The sequence below is a fragment of the Danio rerio genome, chromosome 21 (assembly GCF_052040795.2).
Source record: "Danio rerio strain M-AB ecotype USA chromosome 21, GRCz13ab, whole genome shotgun sequence".
Classification (NCBI taxonomy): domain Eukaryota; kingdom Metazoa; phylum Chordata; class Actinopteri; order Cypriniformes; family Danionidae; genus Danio; species Danio rerio.
The window spans coordinates 10,152,501-10,173,910 of record NC_141041.1 but is presented as its reverse complement, the minus strand read 5'-3'; the positions used below and the strand labels follow the sequence as shown (position 1 = coordinate 10,173,910).

The 21,410-nt window shown below is 41.6% G+C and overlaps 5 protein-coding genes across 5 annotated transcripts in view; all 5 read left to right on the top strand.

Annotated features, from left to right (window-relative positions):
* Nucleotides 1–855, top strand: LOC147831792 (G protein-coupled receptor 4-like). Its single transcript, XM_087300379.1, has one exon. It carries the CDS (start codon nt 1–3, stop codon nt 853–855), a length of 855 nt encoding a protein of 284 aa, XP_087156505.1.
* A 1,923-nt stretch (nt 856–2,778) lies between these two features.
* Nucleotides 2,779–6,288, top strand: LOC147838766 (uncharacterized). Its single transcript, XM_087300740.1, has one exon. It carries the CDS (start codon nt 2,779–2,781, stop codon nt 3,649–3,651), a length of 873 nt encoding a protein of 290 aa, XP_087156866.1. The 3' UTR covers nt 3,652–6,288.
* Nucleotides 6,289–6,335: 47 nt separating this feature from the next.
* Nucleotides 6,336–14,368, top strand: LOC147838765 (uracil nucleotide/cysteinyl leukotriene receptor-like). Its single transcript, XM_087300378.1, has 2 exons — nt 6,336–8,143; nt 14,271–14,368. The coding sequence occupies exons 1-2, from the start codon at nt 7,402–7,404 to the stop codon at nt 14,366–14,368; spliced, it is 840 nt and encodes a 279-aa protein (XP_087156504.1). The 5' UTR covers nt 6,336–7,401.
* Nucleotides 14,369–15,508: 1,140 nt separating this feature from the next.
* On the top strand, nt 15,509–16,574 carry LOC147838764 (C-C chemokine receptor type 8-like). Its single transcript, XM_087300377.1, has 2 exons — nt 15,509–15,512; nt 16,017–16,574. Exons 1-2 carry the CDS (start codon nt 15,509–15,511, stop codon nt 16,568–16,570), a joined length of 558 nt encoding a protein of 185 aa, XP_087156503.1. The 3' UTR covers nt 16,571–16,574.
* A 1,457-nt stretch (nt 16,575–18,031) lies between these two features.
* LOC147831789 (uracil nucleotide/cysteinyl leukotriene receptor-like) overlaps nt 18,032–21,410 on the top strand; it is a 5,484-nt gene continuing 2,105 nt past the window's right edge. Inside the window, exons 1-2 of the mRNA XM_087300376.1 lie at nt 18,032–18,190; nt 21,019–21,145. The gene's annotated coding sequence lies outside the window, so the exon portion shown is untranslated. The remainder of the gene's footprint in view (nt 18,191–21,018; nt 21,146–21,410) is intronic.

Sequence of the window (21,410 nt, the reverse complement as noted above, 5' to 3'; positions counted from 1 at the left end):
ATGACTAACTCTACAGTGAACTTCACATCCGTAGCATCTACAGACTCCGCAAATAATATATCAATTACAAGCCTGGACATGTTTGTGTACTTCATCAACATCTTGTTTGGTTTTCCGACACACTCCTATGTTATTTGGCTCATGGTTAAGGGAACAAAAAGTGGAGCTGCTTCAGAGTTCTTCTACCTCAATCTCTCTGTTTGTGAGATTGGTATCTGTCTGAGCAGTGTGTTGTCTGTGATTAATTATTTTATCAGGTCTACAAATTACATTAGTCTCGCGGTAGTGTTTTTTTTAGGACTAACCATCACTGGCCGTGCGCTATTTCAGTGTCTGATCTGTGTTGAGCGCTATCTGGCTGTGGTTCATCCTGTAACCTTTGTGAAGTACAAACCTTTCAGATATAGAGTGATCTGCTGCGCTGCAGCCTGGATACTCACTCTCGGCTCTTGCTTCTGCTGTTTGTTTCATACAGACCAATTTTATCCGTATGTTTATAATTACTTTTCTTCAATCCAGTTCCTCCTCTTCCTCTCCATCCAGTTGTTTTGTCTTGTGGCTGTTCTCAGAGCTCTGAAGCAGTCAGGGCCAGGAGAGAGAAGAAGAGAGGAGGAAAACCAGATGAAGAGACGAGCGTTTTTCATCATTTTAATAACCACTGTGGCCATGTCTGTTATTTATATTCCATGTATTATCTCAGCATTCACTTTCATTGTTACAAAAAGGTTCATCGTGGAGATTTTTTCATTTGGGTTTTTATGTTTTATATTGGCCAGTTTTGTTCAGCCTGTTCTTTATCTCCACCGGTCAGGAAAGCTTTCCCTTCTTTGTTCTCTATTAAATATTCACGTCTAGTTTTACCATGCGGCGACGCAGTGGGTAGCGCTGTCGCCTTACAGCAAGAAGGTTGCTGGTTCTCACATGGGTCAGTTGGGTTCCCTCCGGGTGCTTCGCTTTCCCCTACAGTCCAAAGACATGGTATAGTGTATGTGTTTGAATGAGAGTGTACGGGTATTTTCCAGTGATGAGTTGCAGCTGAAAGGGCATCCGCGTAAAACATATGTTGGATAAGTTGGCGGTTCATTCCACTGTGGCGACCCCTGATTAAAAAATGTACTAAGGCGAAAAGAAAATGAATTAATGAGTTTTAATATGTTATTTTGCTCAATGTTTCCTTTTAAGCAGCATCATTTGACAGTTACAGGTTTTGTATATTGCTTTAATATTTCAATATTAATATATTAATATTATTATTAATATTATTATTATTTACTACCACTTTTAACCTTAAAAAAAGCTATTTTTGTAGCTTGGTGTTACACACTGTTATTTTTCTATTATATTATTTACATTTTAATGTTTTATCATAATCATTCTTTTTTTGGAGCTAAGTTGTTTCAACAGTTACTGTCTTTTGTTAATCAGCATTCACTAAAAAAAATCTTACATCAATGTTGTAAAATTAGACAAATTTAGTAATCTGTTGAATTAATGCAAAATAAAACAGTTTAATTTGGCGTAGTCCCTTAATTATAAGAAGTCACCACAGTGGAATGAACCGCTAACTATTCCAGTATATGTTTTACACAGCAGATGCCCATTGAGCTGCAACTCAGTATTCGGAAACACAAATACACTCTTGCATTTACACACACACACGCACGCACGCACGCACGCACGCACGCACACACACACACACACACACACACTCATACACTACAGCTAATTTAGTTAATCCAATTCACCTATATTGCATGTCTTAAGACTGTGGGGAGAACATGCGAACTCCACAGAGAATTGCCAACTAGCCCAGCTGGGAGTCGAACCAGCAAACTTCTTGCTGTGAAGCATCAGTGCTAACCACTGAACCACCGTGCTGCTCCTAGAGCAGTTTTAAAATTGCTTGGTGGTCTTTTACAGTGTCTTGTTATAAAACTTCAAGGTCAAATCCCAGATTTGTGAACTAAACAGAATATGAAACGCCAAAACTCTAAGCAAGTAAATCATCTTTTGCAGTGCCGTGAATATTTATCTCATAGGTCGGCCATTGTAATTTACAATTTACAGTGTGTATATTTTAAAAATTTAAGAAACAAACTGTTTGCAAGTTATTGGGCCCTAACGTACACCTGGTACAATGTGGGGCAAGACACAACGCCAGTGTTTGTTTTTTTTTTTGTTTGTTTGTTTGTTTTTTCACGGTGCAGGCACAGTGCAGGTATATTTTTCACATTGTGCACCATAACGTTTAAATAACAAATGCAAAAGTGGATTCGGCGATGATCTAAGTGCATACTGTCATACACTGTTCCTATTTACTGTAGTAAATGACTCTTTCCAGCTATGAATTTTTCAAGTTGACTTTTAAAATTTACATATCTGACGTTTGTGTGAGGTATAGCACATTAATTCACGCACGTATATTCTTGTGACAGCAGTTAACACAGCATATTTATAGGCATTCAGAGAGACTGCGAAACATTTGCTTTTAGGGTGATGAACTTTTTATAAACTTGATATGTTTAATACTGTATGTAGGCTTAAATTGATTGCCTTTATTAATAGAATGTCAACCTTTACATGTAGTTTAAGTTTTGTTGGAATCCAGAAGAATGGAATGCATTGAGAATAAACCCTGTAGTCTTGCTTTTGTTGACTCGTTTGGGTGTTTCAGTTGAATCTAAACATTTGCAATTATGCGGTTGTATTTCCTTCCAATTCTCTGTTATGTCATTAAGAGATTTGTTTGACTTTTGTTTTAGAAATTTAATCAAGAAGATGGATAACAACACAGTCAACTTCACATCTGAACCATCATCAAATTCCTCATACAGTTTTATTGAGATCACGACCCTCATGGACCTTTGCGTGTACTTCATTAATCTCTTGTTCGGTTTTCAGACACACTCTTATGTCTTTCGGCTCATCATCACTGGATCAAGTGGAGTTTCATCAGAGTTCTTCAACCTCAATCTCTGTGTTTGTGAGATCGGGATCTGTCTGAACAGTTTCTCTAATGCAATTAGTTATTTCATTGGGGTTTTAGATCTAAGACGTTTTGCATGGTTTTTATTAGGACTAATCGTCACTGGTCGTCCTCTGCTTCAGTGTTTAATCTGTGTCGAGCGATACCAGGCCGTGGTTCATCCTGTAACCTTCCTGAAGTACAAACCTCTCAGATATAGAGTGATCTGCTGTGTTATTGTCTGGATCATAAACCTCGGTTCTTGTTTGTGCTGCATGTTTACCATAGAGCAGTTCAAACTTAAGATTTACATATACTTCTACACCATTCAGTTCCTCCTCTTCATCTCTGTCCAGTTGTTTTGTCTTTTGGCTGTTCTCAGAGCTCTGAAGCAGTCAGGACCAGGAGAGAGAAAGAAAGAGGAAAACCACATGAAGAGAAGAGCGTTTCATCTCATTCTGATCACCACTGTGACTATGTTTATTATATATATGCCTCTTATTATTTCAGGAGTCTTCTACATCCTTACGGGTGCGTTTATTAGGAGCATTTTTTCGTATGGTTTTTCGTGTTTTATTCTGGCTGGTTTTGTTCAGCCTCTTCTTTATCTGCACCGCTCTGGAAAGATTTCCAGCATTCGTTCTCTAGAAAACATTAAAGTTAATTTACTTGACATTTTCTTTTGAAAAGTCAAGTGTCAAGCTAATGACAACAAAGAGATGTCATGCCAATGTAATCTTTGACCAAATGATCTCAAGATGAAACATAACTAGTTCATGAATTGCCAGAAAAGTGCCTAATTTAACTGATTTTATTAATATTAAAGTGTACAGTTTTTAAAAGGAGGCCTGCCCCTAAACCCCAGCCTTAACCCTCATTGGGGGAAGAGCAAATCGTACTAACATTTACAAGTAAGTTCGTACCACCAACCTGCTTTCACCAAGTAGGACAAATTCCTGGATTAACATCTATGTTGAACCAGGAACAACATTCCAAACAGCCAATCAGAATTAATGAATATGTTTAAAATTCATGTTAAGTTTAAGCATACAGTTAGGCTTATGCACTTATACACAATTGTTGTCCAACTATTATTCCCTTCTGATTTTAGGAAATAATTTACAGTTATGGTTGGGTTTACGGGTATGGAATAGGTATTGATTACATTTTCAAACAAAAATTATGTTTTTGGATCAACATAGATGTTAATCCAGGATGGCATCATACTTGTCAAAATCATGAAATGCTACAAAATCAAAAAACTTATACAGATTACAGATAACCTCTATTTTGTCTGCATTGAATTGACAAGGTTTACAAACAGTTTGTTATACAATTCAAGAATATCTTAGAGAGACTCAACCTGAATGCCATCAAACTCAGATTGATAGATCATTCATCATTTGACAAATGTTATATATTTGTTTATCTGCTGGTGTTAAATGTACTGCACCTGTGCAGGCAAATGCTTGATTTATGGATTTAAAGATGTTTTAGGATGTCAAACTAAGGTAGTTATGTATTGTTGTGTGTGTGTGTAAGTTTCAATGTTATAATACTTTAATTAAAACACAGTTTTCACATTATTTACACTTCAAAAATTACGTTTGCTGCTTGTTCAAACTACTTATTTAAAATAAGTTGAAACAACACAATTCTTGTTTTATGTTCAATCCACATACATTTGTAAAAAGTGACTTGGCTAACTTAATCGATTTGTGTTGGGACAACATGAAGGAATTGTGCGGAACCCAGCATTTTTAACAGTGTAGTTGCTGAGATAAGAAAACAAACATCCAAAAGATGATTAACTCGATAACTTCACCACACCTAAAACATCAACACTGAAAAAAATTATTCATTGGATGAACTTAATTTAAATAAAGGCAGGATTCATTTATTTAGCACCAACAAAAAAACCAAAACAAAAAAAACTTGCACAATTAAATGGAATTGAGTTGGTCCAACATGATTTGATCAAATAAAACTTTAAATACATTTGTATTTTTATTTAACTTAACCTTAAAGGTCGGATAATATCATGTATGTCTATTATGTGTCGTACATTTTGAAGTCTCAGTTTTATTTGAAGTTATTCTAAATGAACTAAAAGAGCCATTTTTCATCATATTTCATGAGTTACATAATTGATTGAGAGTGACCTCAGAACTCTTTTAAGGACAGTTATTGCTCACTCAGCAAAGCAACAAACTACATTTTCGTTAATTAAGCTGCCAACATCCAAAGCATTAGGGCTTCTGCGAGATAGTAATCTCAAAACTCAAAGCATTACATGAAAATCTTTTAAATCTTCAAACTACAGTGAAGATCAAACTTTACCAAGTCTTTCTATTAACTTTAAACACCTAAGATTACTTTTATTGTCAACATTTCCCCTTTCTTATTTCAATCCCAAGCAAAGCATGCTGGAAACTACAAATGCCCTAAACAGGTAGTTGGACCAAAACAATTTCAGCATGTTGTCCCAACACGAAACGCTTGAGCTAACTTAATGGTTTACAAATTTATGTGGACAAATTTTATTTCTAACATAAAACAAATAAATTGGCCAAAGAAATAACAAGAATTGTGTTGTTTCAGCTCATTTTAAACAGGAAGTTTGAACAAGCAGCAGTAATATTTTTTAAGTGTATACAAACTCCATTAACTTATTTGTTTAGACCTAAAGTGCAGTGTTGCCAACTTAGCAACTTTGTCGCTATATTTAGCGACTTTTCAGACCACCCTTAGAGACAATTTTTGAAAAAAGCGACTAGCAACAAATCTAGCCACTTTTTTTGTGTGTTTTACTGGAGATGTTTATAGATGTTTATGTCCCTACTGTACCGTCAGTATACTCTTCTTAAATCCTCTTGCTCTGCGTACCGACGGCAAATAATTTAGCACCGGCAGTGTGAAGGTATTTCCCTTGTACAGTCAAACCGATCTGCTTCTCCTTTATTTTAACAGTTTAATTTGACCGTTTATTCTTTTCTTGTTTACAATCACTGATATTTTAAGTGAGCGTTTCGGAACTTGTCTGTGTTTATTATGTCTAAGAGATTACTGTAAATTCACTATACATCTACATTGATATACTGTATTAAAACAGCAATAAATGTTGTTAAATTGCCATGCTTACATAAAGCGTAAATATAAATACCCCTTTATTAACCATAAACAAACAGAAATGGTAGGACGTGATGACGTCAGTAATATGCAAATTGGCATATGACAATAATCTAGCAACTTTTAAGGCAGATCTTAGCGCCTTTTCATTAAAAATAGTTGGCAACAGTGCTGGACATTTTTTTTTTTTTCTGAGCCGCATGTGTTTTCTGTTTGGTTTATGGCTTATTATTAAATAAATACAGTAAAGAGGAAGTAAATCAGAGTTTTTGTGTTTGTGAAATTGGTAAATTAATATGTGTCATATTCCACTTCCACACCTCACAATAATAAAAAAAAATATATAAAATTGCATTTTGAATCACAGGTTGCACTCTGTTTCAGTGTCTGATGTGTGTTGAGCATTACCTGGCGGTGGTTCGTCCTGCAACGTTCCTGAAGTACAAACCTCTCAGATATAGAGTGATCTGCTGTGTTATCGTCTGGATAATTGTTCTTGGATCATATTTAATCTCAGAAAACTGCCTCTGTATAACTTTTATAGTTCTTCTCAGCTCAGACTCCTTATTTTCCTCCCCATCCTGTTTTTTTTTTTTTTTTCATATACAGTCATAAAATCTCCTTTGTTTTGACTTAACAGTCTGTATTTAAAGGTACTATTTTAGTTCAATTTAATTTGTTAAAATCTTGCTGTTTTTTTTCAGCCAGTTCTTTATCTGCAGCAAGCCGGAAAACTCTATGTTAAACATTGCTTAACTTCAATTTGAATGAACTTAATTTACTAGATGCTAAGCATACAATTTTCCACATGTAACAAAGCATTTAGATTCCTGTTTTTTCTGGATCCAAGCACTTTTACTTTTTTACTGCTTTTTGTATTTGCATATCTGGTGTTTTATATGCCGTACAGATGAAGTCCTGCAGACATATTCTTGTAAAAGCTCAGAGAGAGCTCGGAAGACTTATACGCATCCTAAATGACTGGAAATCCGCACTTCAGGTGATTATGCTTTCAGCTAAATGAGATCTATCATTTTTGTCATAGTTTAAACATTCTCTGTTTAAATACACTAATTGGATTATTTTACATGTTGTTTGACTATCAAATTCAACTCCATTAAGATATCTTGGGTATAAATTATGCATATATAGTTTTGAAATGATCCTATACCTAAAGACAACAGATTTTTAAGTCTAACTTACTTAATAAGTAAAAATCTAAATACATTTTTACTTCTCTTTCACAATGGATCACAGCTTGCTTTGTTTATATAACTTTACATTGAGTTCTTGAGGACAAACAGAAGATGAATAACTCTACAGCCAACCTCACGACAACTGAATCCTCTTCAAACGCCACATCTGGACAAGTGGACAAGGATGTGTATGTTTATCTTCACTTCATTAATATGCTGTTAGGTTTTCCTACACACTCCTATGTTATTTGGCTCATCATTACAGGACCGAAAAGTGGACTTGCATTAGCATTCTTCAACCTCAATCTCTCTGTTTGTGAAATTGGGAAATGTCTGAACTCTTTGCTTTCTGTGTTTATATATTATTGTCAGTTTTCAAGTCTTGCAAACTTAGCAGACTCTATGGTAGGTCTTGGCATCACCGGTCGTCCTCTGTTCCAGTGTTTGATCTGTGTTGAGCGTTATCTGGCAGTGGTTCATCCTGTAACCTTTCTGAAGTACAAACCTCTCAGATATCGAGTGATCTGCTGTGCTGTGCTGTGGATCATCATTATTTTCTCTTGTATGTTCTGCATGTTTGCCATTGACTGGTTTCAAATTTACGCATGGTACTTCTCGATGCAGTTGCTGTTCTACCTCTCCGTTGCTCTGTTCTGCTGTTTGGCTGTTCTCAGAGGTCTGAAGCAGTCAGGACCAGGAGAGAGAAAGAAGGAGGAAAACCACATGAAGAGACGAGCATTTCATGTCATTTTGATAACTACTGTTAACATGGTTTTTATCTATGTGCCGTTCGCTATTTCAGGATTCTCTTTTATTATGACGCAGGATTATATTAAGGAGCTGTTCTCTCTTAGTTCCCCTTCGGTTGGGGAACTTCAGTGCCATGAATGGGAGGATTCGGATCAGAAGCCGCTTATCTGGAGAGTATTGAACGGGCCAATGAATGAGATTAATTGGCAGCGTAAGCTTGCGCAGGTGTGTGACATCTGCAATCATCTCAGCATATAAGCACACCTGAAGCCAGCAGACGCCATCCTTTTCGCTTCAGATCCTTTCTGAGTGAGTCGATGAGGGTTCCTCTTGCTGATCAGCACTTCAGAGCGAACGAGTGTGTCTCCCGGTCCAGAGTGGGTCTTCGCGGTGGCAGACGGTCGAGCTGGGTTACTCCCTTGCCTGCGGTTCTTTGGGTCCGGTCCTCCAGAGCGGTGCGTATAGTTGCAACTTTCCTAAAAGAGCAACACAGTCGTGCAGCACGTCCTTTTCAGGATGGCGCTCCGACTGTGCGTTTCTGGATGCGGGGGTTTCCTGTCTCCGGATGATGGACACGATCACTGCATTGCATGTTTGGGGGTCCAGCATGTTAATGCGGTGCTCGCGGGCGGTTCATGTCGTCATTGCGATGCCATGACCGTTGCACAGCTAAGATCGCGGCTAACTTTCGCAAGAGAGCGAGCCACCCCAGTTGCCTCCTGTTCTAAAAAAGCAGCGGGCGCTCGGGCAGATCTGAGGGTTTCAGCGGGAGCTAATCCGCCGCCCACGGGCTCGCGGACCTCTCGCTCCTCACGGCGCTCCATCCAAGCTTCGGGTGGTGAGAGTGATCCGTCTAACCAGATGGTAGCTCTCACACTCGCTGACACCGGAGATCAGATGTCCTCCGCGGCATCGGAGGGTGGGCTTTCACTGTCCGACGAAGATCCGGACCCGCTCGCCCCCTCCGGGCAGGTGAGCGCTGTCAAATCGGATCCTGAAGCGGACATGTTAGCCGTGCTTTCCTGGGCTGCTTCGGCCGTGGGGTTGGAGATGGTTTATCCCCCAGCTCCGCGGCCGGACCGACTAGATGGGTGCTACGTAGAGGACCAGAAGGCGAAGCCTTCGAAGCCTCTCGTCCCCTTCTTCCCGGAAGTGCACAGTAGGCTCACGCAGTCCTGGAGGGCACCTTTCTCTGCCCGTGCTGCGAGTGCCTCCGCCCTCACCGCCCTTGACGGCGGAGCTGCCAGGGGGTATGAGGCGATCCCGTCAGTGGAGCGCGCTATCGCGGTCAATCTTTGTCCGCGCGGCGCCTCTACGTGGCGGGGTTTGCCCCGCCTCCCGTCCAAAGCCTGTAGGTTGTCTGCCTCCCTCGGAGCCAGAGCTTATAAGGCTGCGGGCCAGGCTGCTTCTGCTTTGCACGCGATGGCCACCTACCAGCGCTACCAAGCGCAGGCGCTGGCCGAGCTGCACGAGGGCGGGTCCAACCCAAGCTTATTACATGAGCTGCGCACCGCGACCGACTATGCTCTTCGGACTACTAAGTCCGCCGCGTGTGCGCTGGGGAGGACGATGTCCACACTTGTGGTTCAGGAACGCCACCTCTGGCTAAACCTGGCCGATATGCGCGACGTTGACAAAGTTCGCTTTCTTGACTCGCCCATATCCCAGGCTGGCCTGTTCGGCGACACCGTCGGTGAATTCACCCAGGAATTCAAGGCGGTGAAAGAGCAGTCGGATGCGATGGGCAATGTCATCTATCGGCGTGGCCGTAAGCCCGCTCCGCCCGCCGAGCCATCCACCTCCGCTGTTCCTCGCCGAGGGCGCCCGCCAACGAGTGCTGCCCCGCCCCCGCCTGCGCCTCCGGCCAAGCGGGCGCGGCGTTCACCTCGAAAGCAGGCAGCCCCTCCTGCCCAGGGCGCCGTTAAGTCCGGTAAACGGACCGCGAAGCGTCCCTGAGACAGGCCATCCGGAGAAGAGGAAACTTGCTCTTTCCCCGCTGGAGGGCGGGGCCCCGATAACAACGGTACTTTTCAGTGCCACCAAAACATCAGTAAAAGAGCACTTTTTCCCTTCCCCGGATGTGACTGCACGAGTTCTGCCAGTCCGGGACGCGCTGCCTTCCGGCTCGCAGACTCTACGTGCTTCGCCAGTGGCTCACGAGCGCTGGGGGGACGGTCTCCCTTCCCTCAGCCCTCCAGCCCCCTCTCCGGAGTCAGGGTGCGGAGCCAGAGCGAATCGCTCTCCTCCAGCTTTTCCGCGGGACCCTCGTGCTTCCCGGATCAGCACACCCACTCCGCGCTGCCCCACCGCTGGTACGTCAGCGATTGTAGCGATGACTCCATTAGCGAGGGCTCTGCCTGCCTGGTTAGCGCGGGCCAGCCCCTCGCGGTGGCTCATACGCACAATCAGACTCGGTTACGCGATTCAGTTCGCGAAACGGCCCCCCAAGTTTACGGGCGTGTATTTCTCCAGGGTCAACCCCCTGTCCGCCCCTGTCTTGCGAGAGGAGATTGCTGCCCTCCTGGCGAAGGGTGCAATCGAGCCGGTTCCTCCAGCCGAGATGGAGAGTGGGTTTTACAGCCCATACTTCATCGTACCCAAAAAGAGCGGTGGGTCACGGCCAATCCTAGATCTGCGCGTTTTGAACCGCTGTCTGCACAAGCTGCCGTTCAGAATGCTCACGCAGAGGCGCATTCTCCAATGCGTTCGTCCTCGGGATTGGTTTGCAGCCATAGACCTGAAGGACGCGTATTTCCATGTCTCCATTCTTCCACGCCACCGCCAATTTCTGCGGTTTGCGTTCGAGGGTCGAGCGTGGCAGTACAAGGTCCTCCCCTTCGGGCTCTCTCTGTCTCCGCGGGTCTTCACCAAACTCGCGGAGGGTGCCCTAGCGCCCCTTCGGCTCGCGGGCATTCGCATGCTCAATTATCTCGACGACTGGCTGATTTTAGCCCACTCGCGGGAGCAATTGATTATGCACAGGGACGAGGTGCTTCGGCATCTCCGCCTACTGGGGCTTCAGGTCAACCGAGAAAAGAGCAAACTCGCCCCCGTGCAGAGGATTTCTTTTCTCGGGATGGAGCTGGACTCGATCACCATGGTAGCGCACCTCTCCGAGGAACGCGCTCGCCTGTTGCTGAACTGTCTGAGGGAGCTCGACAGCAAACTAGTGGTCCCACTGAAGTTCTTTCAGAGGCTCCTGGGGCATATGGCATCCGCAGCCGCCGTCACGCCGCTCGGGTTGCTCCATATGAGACCACTTCAGCACTGGCTTCACGATCGGGTCCCCAGACGCGCATGGCACGCGGGCACACACCGGGTCTCGGTTACTGCGCTGTGTCGCCGCGCCCTCAGCCCTTGGAACGACCCCTCGTTCCTACAGGCCGGTGTGCCTCTAGGACAGGCGTCCAGCCATGTTGTTGTTTCAACAGACGCTTCCAACACGGGTTGGGGGGCCGTGTGTCGCGGGCATGCGGCTGCGGGCCTCTGGAAGGGTGCCCAGCTGCATTGGCATATCAATCGCCTAGAGCTGTTGGCAGTGTTCCTCGCTCTCCACCGCTTTTTACCGGTGCTGGAGCGGCAACACGTGCTGGTCAGGACGGACAGTACGGCGGCGGCGGCGTATATCAACCGCATGGGGGGTATGCGCTCTCGCCGCATGTCTCAGCTCGCCCGCCGTCTGCTCCTCTGGAGTCACCCGCGGCTGAAATCGCTGCGCGCCATTCACGTCCCAGGCACGCTCAATCGTGCAGCCGATGCGCTCTCACGACAGCTGTTACGCCCTGGAGAATGGAGACTCCACCCCGAGTCTGTTCAGCTGATATGGGCGCGATTCGGGGAGGCCCAGATCGATCTGTTTGCTTCCCCCGAGAACGCTCACTGCCAGTTGTTTTTTTCCCTGACCGAGGGCTCTCTCGGCATGGATGCACTGGCCCACAGCTGGCCTCGGGGCATGCGCAAGTATGCGTTTCCCCCAGTGAGCCTGCTCGCGCAGTTTCTGTGCAAGGTCAGGGAGGACGAGGAACAGGTTCTGCTAGTTGCGCCCCTTTGGCCCAACCGGACCTGGATATCAGAGCTCTCACTCCTCGCGACGGCCCTCCCCTGGCGGATCCCTTTGAGAGAGGACCTACTCTCTCAGGGACAGGGCACCATCTGGCACCCTCGCCCCGATCTTTGGAACCTCCACGTGTGGTCCCTAGACGCGAGGAAGACTTAGGTAACCTACCGACTGCGGTGGTTAATACCATCACTCAGGCTAGAGCCCCCTCCACGAGGCGCGCCTACGCCCTGAAGTGGAGTCTATTCACTGAATGGTGCGTCTCTCGCAGAGAAGACCCCCGAAATTGCCAGATTAGTGTTGTGCTCTCTTTCCTTCAAGAGAAGTTGGACAGCAGGCTGTCGCCCTCCACTCTCAAGGTTTACGTGGCCGCCATCTCCGCTTATCATAGCGCGGTAGCTGGCGGCACCGTGGGAAAGCATAACCTGGTCATCCAGTTCCTTAGGGGTGCTAGGCGAATTAATCCATCTCGCCCCCCTCTCATGCCCTCTTGGGATCTCGCCCTCGTTCTCACGAGTCTGCGATCCGATCCCTTTGAGCCACTCGAATCAGTATCTCTAAGATTTCTGTCCCTGAAGACAGCTCTGCTGGTTGCGTTGGCCTCCATCAAGAGGGTCGGGGACCTGGAGGCATTTTCGGTCAGTGACTCGTGCCTGGAATTCGGGCCGGATTACTCTCACGTTATCCTGAGACCCCGCCCCGGTTATGTGCCCAAGGTTCCTACCACCCCCTTTAGAGATCAGGTAGTGAACCTGCAAGCGCTGCCCCCGGAGGAGGCAGACCCAGCCCTTTCTTTACTTTGTCCAGTTCGCGCTCTGCGCATTTATGTGGACCGTACTCAGAATTTTAGATCATCTGAGCAGCTCTTTGTCTGTTATGGCGGTCGGCAGCAGGGAAGTGCCGTATCGAAACAAAGATTATCCCACTGGATTGTGGATGCCATTTCACTCGCTTATTCGAGTCGAGGTCAGCCGTGTCCCCCGGGAGTACGTGCACACTCCACTCGGAGCGTTGCATCCTCTTGGGCGCATGCACGCGGCGCCTCTCTAACAGACATCTGTAGAGCTGCGGGCTGGGCGACACCCAACACATTTGCAAGGTTTTACAATCTGCGAGTGGAGCCGGTTTCCTCAAGGGTATTAGGTAACCCTTTGGTGATTGAGGAGACAACTCGGTAGGGTGTTGAAACACGCTTGCTGCGCCATTCTCCCTAACACGGAGGTACGTGCGCCTTTTTTATCTGTCAGTAAAGTTCCCCGTCAGGTGAGCCCTGCAGATTCCTCCGTGGCCCCCAGCACTGACTCAGCGGAGGAGTCACTTGCTGGCCCACTACGTTGTAGGTCTGCCCGCTGGTCAGCCCGCGTTTTGGGTATAGGTGCCTGCTATGCGTGATCCCCACTAGGCGATCCCATATGCTTATTCCGCCACGGTTAAGTCCCCCCCCTGGGCGGACCCGTGTCTTCCCTCTCCGCTAACCACTCTTGCTATGCGTACTCCCCCTTTTTAGGGCTAGTCCATAGGTAAATTCTGCCATCTATCCCCCCCTTGGGTAACGGATGGCCTCCGCAGCGTCCTCCCTATCGGGATTGCACGCTTCCCAACGTACTGTCGTATTTCCTAGAATTATCTAGATGCTCACGACTTCCCAAAAAATATATCTAAATCCGTAAAACTTCTGTTGAAGTAGGATAAATTAGGGCCAGGGACACGTTGGAGGACCGCGCCCCCCATGATGTGGGTGCGTCACGCTTGCTTGACTATCTCCTCATCGGGGGTGTTGGTAAGGTGCAGTCATTATGGCGCTTTCCATATTCTCCCATTCATGGCACTGAAGTTCCCCAACCGAAGGGGAACGTTCGAGGTTACAGAAGTAACCCTTCGTTCCCCGAGGAGGGGAACGGAAGTGCCATATTCCGTCGCCATAATGACTGTCCCTTAGCTGTTTGAAAGTCTCTTCAGCTTAAAAGGATGGCGTCTGCTGGCTTCAGGTGTGCTTATATGCTGAGATGATTGCAGATGTCACACACCTGCGCAAGCTTACGCTGCCAATTAATCTCATTCATTGGCCCGTTCAATACTCTCCAGATAAGCGGCTTCTGATCCGAATCCTCCCATTCATGGCACTTCCGTTCCCCTCCTCGGGGAACGAAGGGTTACTTCTGTAACCTCGAACGTTTTATTTGTAGTGTCCTGGCTAATTTTGTTCACCCTGCTCTTTTTTTGCACCAGACTGGAAAACTGCACTGCCTTTGTTCGACTCGGAGCAAATAATCTATAAAAGTTCATCTATAATCTATAAAGTTAATAAATAAAGTTTTTTTCATGACCCCACTGTGTTTTAATCAATGTGGGTTTTTTTTCCCGTAAGCTTTTATTTACTATTTAAAAAAAATCACAATCACATCTAATCTGAGCATGTTATTTTGCACAGTAGCTTACATTACAGAAAATATACAGCCCTTCTGTATTTCAATTTCCTTCCCCAATTTCTGTTTAATGGAGAGAAGATGCTTTCAACACATTTCTAAGCATAATAGTTTTAATAACTCATTTCTAATAACTGATTTATTTTATCTTTGCCTTTGTTACGACTTTTAAGTTTTGTCTCTAGGGTTTAAAAGGTAACATTTAAGGTGATCATTTTTGTGGTGAGTTGGTGGCAAAATATCAACACGACAACCAAAATACTGCAAAAATAAGTGAATTTATTTACAATAGTGAAAGGAAGTCAAAAAGGAATGAAGTATTATTTACAAGATCTCACAACATAAAATAAATCAATCAAAATAGATTAAGGATGGTGGGGGTAACGAGAATTAAGTGGCGCCAAATAAATGAAAGCAATATAACAAAGCCCCAAATCTTTTTACCCTCTAAACTGTCTAATACAAAATAAACAAACAAAACATCTTCAACGTTTACGCACTATAACTAAACTATTCTGCTAACCAAAAATACGGAGAAAACTTACAGCGGGTGATAATATTTGACTTGATATTTTTCAAGACACTTTTATTCAGCTTAAAGTGACATTTAAAGGCTTAACTAGGTTAATAAGGTTAACTAGGCAAGTCATTGTAAAACAGTGGTTTGTTTTGTAGACAGTTTTACTGAAGAAAAAGTTTTCTGAAGAAAAATTAAAATTGCTTAAAGGGGCTAATAATATTGACCTTGAAATGTTTTTTGTTTTTTGTTTTTTAAATAAAACTGCTTTTATTCTAGCCAAAATCATACAAATCAGACTTTCTATAAAAAGAAGAAGGATATACTGTGAAAAATTCCTTGCTCTGTTAAACATCATTTGGGAAATATACGAGAAAGAAAATTCACTGGAGGGCTAACAATTTTGACTTCAACTGTAGATATTTTTTGATGAAATATCTTATGTACTATATATCTTTCATTTAATTAATGCGTATGTCAGTCACCTGCCCTATGCAGAAATCTGATATATGGCCATATCCGAACATATTGTTCAGTAAATGAAACCAAAAATTTGTAAGGTGTAACCACGGGGAGTGACACCAAAAACAGAAGGTCGGATCCAAATGCAGGTTTATTCAAAGTCAGGCAAGCAAAGGTCAGCACAGGTGTAAACAGGTATATTGAGACAGTCCAGAATCGTAGTCATATGACAGGCAGGAGGTCGTAAGGCAGGCGGCAGACTAAGACAAAACAAAGCTAACAAGGCTAAGGTGAATAAACAGGATAACAAGACAAGGAGAACACGTTTTAGTGTTACTAGTGACAGATAACAAGACTCGGCAATGTGAAAGAGTGTGTGTGCTGCTTAAATATTGTGTGTTTTAGTCTTTGACAATCCTCAGGTGGTGCGAGTATAAATGTTCCTTGTTGTAAAGTCAACAATTAAACGTAACTGATTGAAATAAATATCTAAAATGTGTAACGTTAACTTAAGGACTTGCTGTCACCGGTCGTCCTCTGTTTCAGTGTCTGATGTGTGTCGAGCGTTACCTGGCAGTGGTTCATCCTGTAACCTTTCTAAAGTACAAACCTCTCAGATGTAGAGTGATCTGCTGTGCTGGGGCCTGGATAATCACTCTTGGCTCCTGTTTATTCTGCATGTTTACTTTGGAAGCGGGCTTGCTGTCTTATATTTTGTTCTTCTCAACACAGTTTTTCCTCTTCGTCTTTATCCAGTTTTTTTGTCTTGTGGCTGTTCTCAGAGCTCTGAAGCAGTCAGGACCAGGAGAGAGAACGAGAGAGAAAGAGGAAAACCACATGAAGAGAAGAGCGTTTTATATAATCCTGATAACAACAATAAACATTACTGTACTGTATGTGCCATTTACTGTTACAGGATTCTTTGTCATTGTAACTCAACAGTATACTTTTGATGGTTGGCTTCCTGCTTCTGTCTGTTATGCACTCGCTGGTTTTATGCAGCCTGTTCTTTATTTACAACGAGCTGGAAAACTCTCATGCCCCATCTTAGGACAAATATTTAGGTAAAGTTGGTTTTATATTCACACATTCATTAAGTGACAACTTGTGACATGCTCCCTATATTGTTTACCTTAGTACTTTAATTATTACAAGTAAATATGACTTCAAAACAGCATTTACAGGGAGGTTCAGGAAGGTCTATCCCTCTAATTGACGTCTGATCCCCCCTGAAGAAAATTTAAGTAAGATGTGTTGGTGGTGGTGGGCGGGGGGGGATAGAAATAGTTAATAATATTAATAATTAAAATAATATAGAAATAGTTAATTATATTAATAATTAAAATAATAGATAACTTCAATATAAGGGTAATGCGGTGGCGCAGGTAGTAGAGCTGTTGCCTCACAGCAAGAAGGTCGCTGGTTTGAGCCTTGGCTGGGTCAGTTGGTGTTTCTGTTTGGAGTTTGCATGTCCTCCCTATGTTATGGGTCTAAAGACATGTGGTATAGGTGAATTGGGTAAGCTAAAATGGTCCATAGTTAATGTGTGTGGATGAGTGTGTATGGATGTTTCCCAGTGATGGGTTGCAGCTGGAAGGGCATCCGCTGCATAAAACATATGCTGGATAAGTTGGTGGTTCATTTCACTGTGGCAACCTCAGATTAATAAAGGGACTAAGCCGAAAATAAAATGAATGAACTTCAATATACATTTGACCCCCCTATAATGGTTCATACCACTGTGAATGCATGTTTGTGGCAAAACAAATTTTAATTAAGCAGTTTGAAACCGGCAAATCTAGAGCAACAACAGACAGTGTAAGTGTTCACAAAAACACTTTCTTTCTTTAAAAAATGGATTTGTATGGTGTCTGTAACACTAGATGCGTATAAACTGACTCGCACATAGAAGTTAAACAGTAAAATAAAAAATATCAGTCTTTCATAGTCTTCCAATAATAGGTTTAATTATTATCACAAATGTCATTGCAAATCACTCAATATCCCCCAAAACACTGAAAACATAATAATTTGATTAATATATTAGATGTAATTGAATTAAATATAGGCTTTAAATTTGGTTCACTTACTGAACATAACTGAAAAACTTGACCCTCCCAATCGTCAATGTATCATTCGTACCCTGTACTTTGATAATCTTTGGCTGCTAATAATACTATCAGGAGTTTGCAATAAATACTATTTTGAAACTATGTTATTAGTCTTAATGTGTGGATACTGTATAAAAGCAACATTACCTCAATAGGAAAAATGGCTACTGAAATGTTGCTATAATAAAACCATGGTTAGCTTGTTCATTCTATATTGTGGTGTTTACATTAGGTAAGACTTTGCAAAACTTAAAATTACTCTGCATATACGTAAATATGCAGATATTTACTATGTTGTGTCTAAAATACAATGTCCCTCGATGTAAAGTCAACAATTAAATGTAACTGAGTGAAATGAATATCTAAAAAGTGTAACGTTACTGCCGCTTTAAGAAATTCGCGGCACACAAACCAAACCAAAGAGACAACTGCAGGGAGCAAACAGAGCTTCGTCGCGAGACAACATCGTTTGATGAGAAAATAAAACGTTTACCTCGAAGAATGTTAAATATTTTTATTTAACTTGGTTGTCAGATTCATGGATTCACTTCAGCATGGAACGAGGAACGAGTGGCAGGTAGGATACAGGAATTTACCGTCGTGCTGTTTACAAACGACCATGCTAGTATTTAATTTGCATCGTGGCATTGCATCGTGTTTTGACTTGTTTATTTCTTGATTTTCCTTCAAATTGCTATTTGTTTGTTTGTTTGTTTTTTAAATTAAGTTTCTTATCTAGAAACATTTAATGTGTGATTGTTTGTTATCTAAAATTTATGGTTTATTTATAATGATGCTGATCTTATTTATTTTATTTTTTTATTTACTTTACGTACAGTAATATGCAAGGCTCTTTAGCCACCACTAAATTGTATTTTATCAATATTTATAGCCAAATTAACATTATAATTATTTCTGGGTCTCCAGCTATTATTTGAAATGATAAAAAAGAGCACGTATAGTAACCATATAATCATCCTTAAATCAGCCTTCATTTCCCACATAGGTCACAGTTTCAGTTTTATTAACGGTTATAATTAACAATTTCTTGACAAAAACTGTTTATTTCAATGCTTTTTAAAATTTTCTTCCCATCATCTGAATGATCTATTTTATCAAGCTGTTTTTATCTTTTCTTTTGGAAGTGGATTTGCATTTGAAATGAGTTCTTTATTGTCAGTCACTCTGTTTACTTCAGCCATTTGATTTGTCTTGTATCTGTTTACAGAGGGTGGAAATGCATATTGTGGCAGTGAATTGTGCAAAAATTAAAGTCGCACGTTAATTAAATTGAATCTGTTTTGCAGATTGGTACAAAATTTTGTATTGTTATTTTTGCTCTGCCCATACATACTAGTGTATTCTATGCATGCAGTATAAACACAGGACTGTCAGGAATTCCAACATGACTTTCATAATCGAGAATTACATCACAGAAACCTATGGCATATGTACTTTAGATGTCAGCATGTGATATCTTTGATTCTTAAGTAAGTTTCAGTTTTTCTATAGAAGAGCAAGCAAGGCAACAAAGCTTCTTTTCACTGTAATCAATATCCTCTGATTGATCATTGCATTCATAAGCTCAACAGAAATATTTATGATTTATTATTTACAGTGTTGAAAGATAACATGATCCAATGTGCGCAACTGTTCATGTAATGCCATGAAATTTACTTTATTCTTTTTCATGTTTCACTTAAATCACGACAGCCTTAATAGAATGCATACAAGTTTTATGCATGATTTCTTTTGCCTCTTAACTTGAATTTTTGGGTATTGTTTTGTTGTTTCTGTTTTATTTGCCACCGGATTGACCTATATGTGCCACAAACTAAGTTTAGTTTTGCAGTGGAGGTTACGGTTCAACAACTAGAATTTCCAATATAATATCATCCATCACTGCGTCAAATTGATTTAGTAATGTCAACACTATAGTGCGTACAATTTATGCAGAGGACGTCTTTGAATATGGAATTCAGATTTCCTAATTAGGGATGCAACGATTATAGATTTTGGTTGTGCGATTATAGTCTGTGGAATAATCATGGTTATCACGATTATTATGCATTCATTCATTTCAAAACATTACTAGTTTAGAAAAATCATGTGAAAACTCCTTATATTTTAAAGTGTTATTTATTGCTGCTCAGTAACCAAATAATATGACACAAAATAATATTAAAAAAGAAACAATGAAAATAAATGTCAATAAATAAAAATAAAATATTTTTTTAAAAATAAATATAAAAATAAAATTAATTTTAAATAAATAAAATGAATTACAATACAAATTTTTAAATAAATTAATCTAAGTTAATAAATAAGTCAATATATTAATTAAATGTAAATAAATTAAAAATAAATGAAAATATATAAATACATTTTTAAATAAAATGAATTAAAAATAAATTAATAAATAAACTTAATGTTTAATAAATTAAAATAAATAAAATAAAAAAATGAATGAATAAATAAATAAATAAATATTATTTGTCTAATGTAAATCTAAGTTGCATAATAGCTAAGCTTTGTATTCAAAGGCTGCTGACCCTTTTGATCAACCATATAACAAAATTGTTTGATATTTTTCATTTTGTATTTTTTTTTCTTAGTGTAGGGCGCTCGCAGCATTCTTTCAACTAGTAGGTGCGTCTGGAAAGCACGAGTCCCTCACTCCATATATGCAAGCTACGTGCCTCCATTGGAAATAACGAACTTGACCGTGGAAAAGACGGATATGTGACTGGCCCTTAGTTAATAGCCCCAGCCTTAGTTAATCCAGTGTGCATGGTGTACAGTACAAGCTCAGAACTAGCACTCAGTTGGCATCACTTTAAGTTTCAGCAGTTTTGTTCCATGCAGAAACACAGTGTTGAGAAGCCTTCATGATTAATTAACCGTGACGAATTAAATCAAAGTTAATAATGAAATCGGTTAATCGTTGCATCCCTAATCCTAATGGGCATTTAGTTTCTGCCATGGACGGTGAGCAGGAAATGTGGGATCTGAGCAAAATTCTTTTGGAAAGCAGCAACTTAGGCTGATTTTATTTATTTTAACGATATGAGAAGGTATGGAAAATGTTTTATTATTATTATTATTTTATTCTAATAAACTGTACCTTGAACAAAATTAGAATCCTTTTCATTAACATAATATGAGTCATAGGGGTGACTCAGTGGCACAGTAGGTAGTGCTGTCACCTCACAGCAAGAAGGGCGCTGGTTCGAGCCTCGGATGGGTCAGTTGGTGTTTCTGTGTGGAGTTTGCATGTTCTCCCTGCGTTCATGTGGGTTTTCTCTGGGTGCTCCGGTTTCCCCCACAGTCCAAAGACATGTGGTACAGGTGAATTGGGTAGGTTAAATTATCCATAGTGTATGTGTGTGTGTGGTTGTTTCCCAGAGAGGCAACAGAGGCATCCGCTGCGTAAAAACGTGCTGGATCAGTTGGTGGTTCATTCTGCTGTGACGACCCCGGATTAATAAAGGGACTAAACCGAATAGAACATGAATGAATGAATGAGTCAGAGGTGAGGACAAGTCACTCATGGGCAAGTCTTAGGAGTTTTACCACCAAATCTTGAGTCAGGTCTCACTTTCAGACACTCCAAGTCTTCTGGAAGCTGTTCAGTTGTAAATTGAAATGAATGTAATGGACAGGCCAATGCTATCTCATCGCAATTCATAACTTGATTTAGTGGCTAATTCATATTAAATAAGATCTAATGTATACAATTTAGTACGGTTTGCTCATCTTTCAATCACGGTTAGGTTTAGGGGTGGGGTTTGGTGCCA

Coding starts and splice junctions, on each gene's coding strand:
- LOC147831792 (XM_087300379.1), top strand. CDS start 1: ATGACTAACTCTACAGTGAACTTCACATCCGTAGCATCTACAGACTCC.
- LOC147838766 (XM_087300740.1), top strand. CDS start 2,779: ATGGATAACAACACAGTCAACTTCACATCTGAACCATCATCAAATTCC.
- LOC147838765 (XM_087300378.1), top strand. CDS start 7,402: ATGAATAACTCTACAGCCAACCTCACGACAACTGAATCCTCTTCAAAC. Junction 8,144..14,270: donor TAAGGAGCTGTTCTCTCTTA/GTTCCCCTTCGG, acceptor GTAACCTCGAAC/GTTTTATTTGTAGTGTCCTG.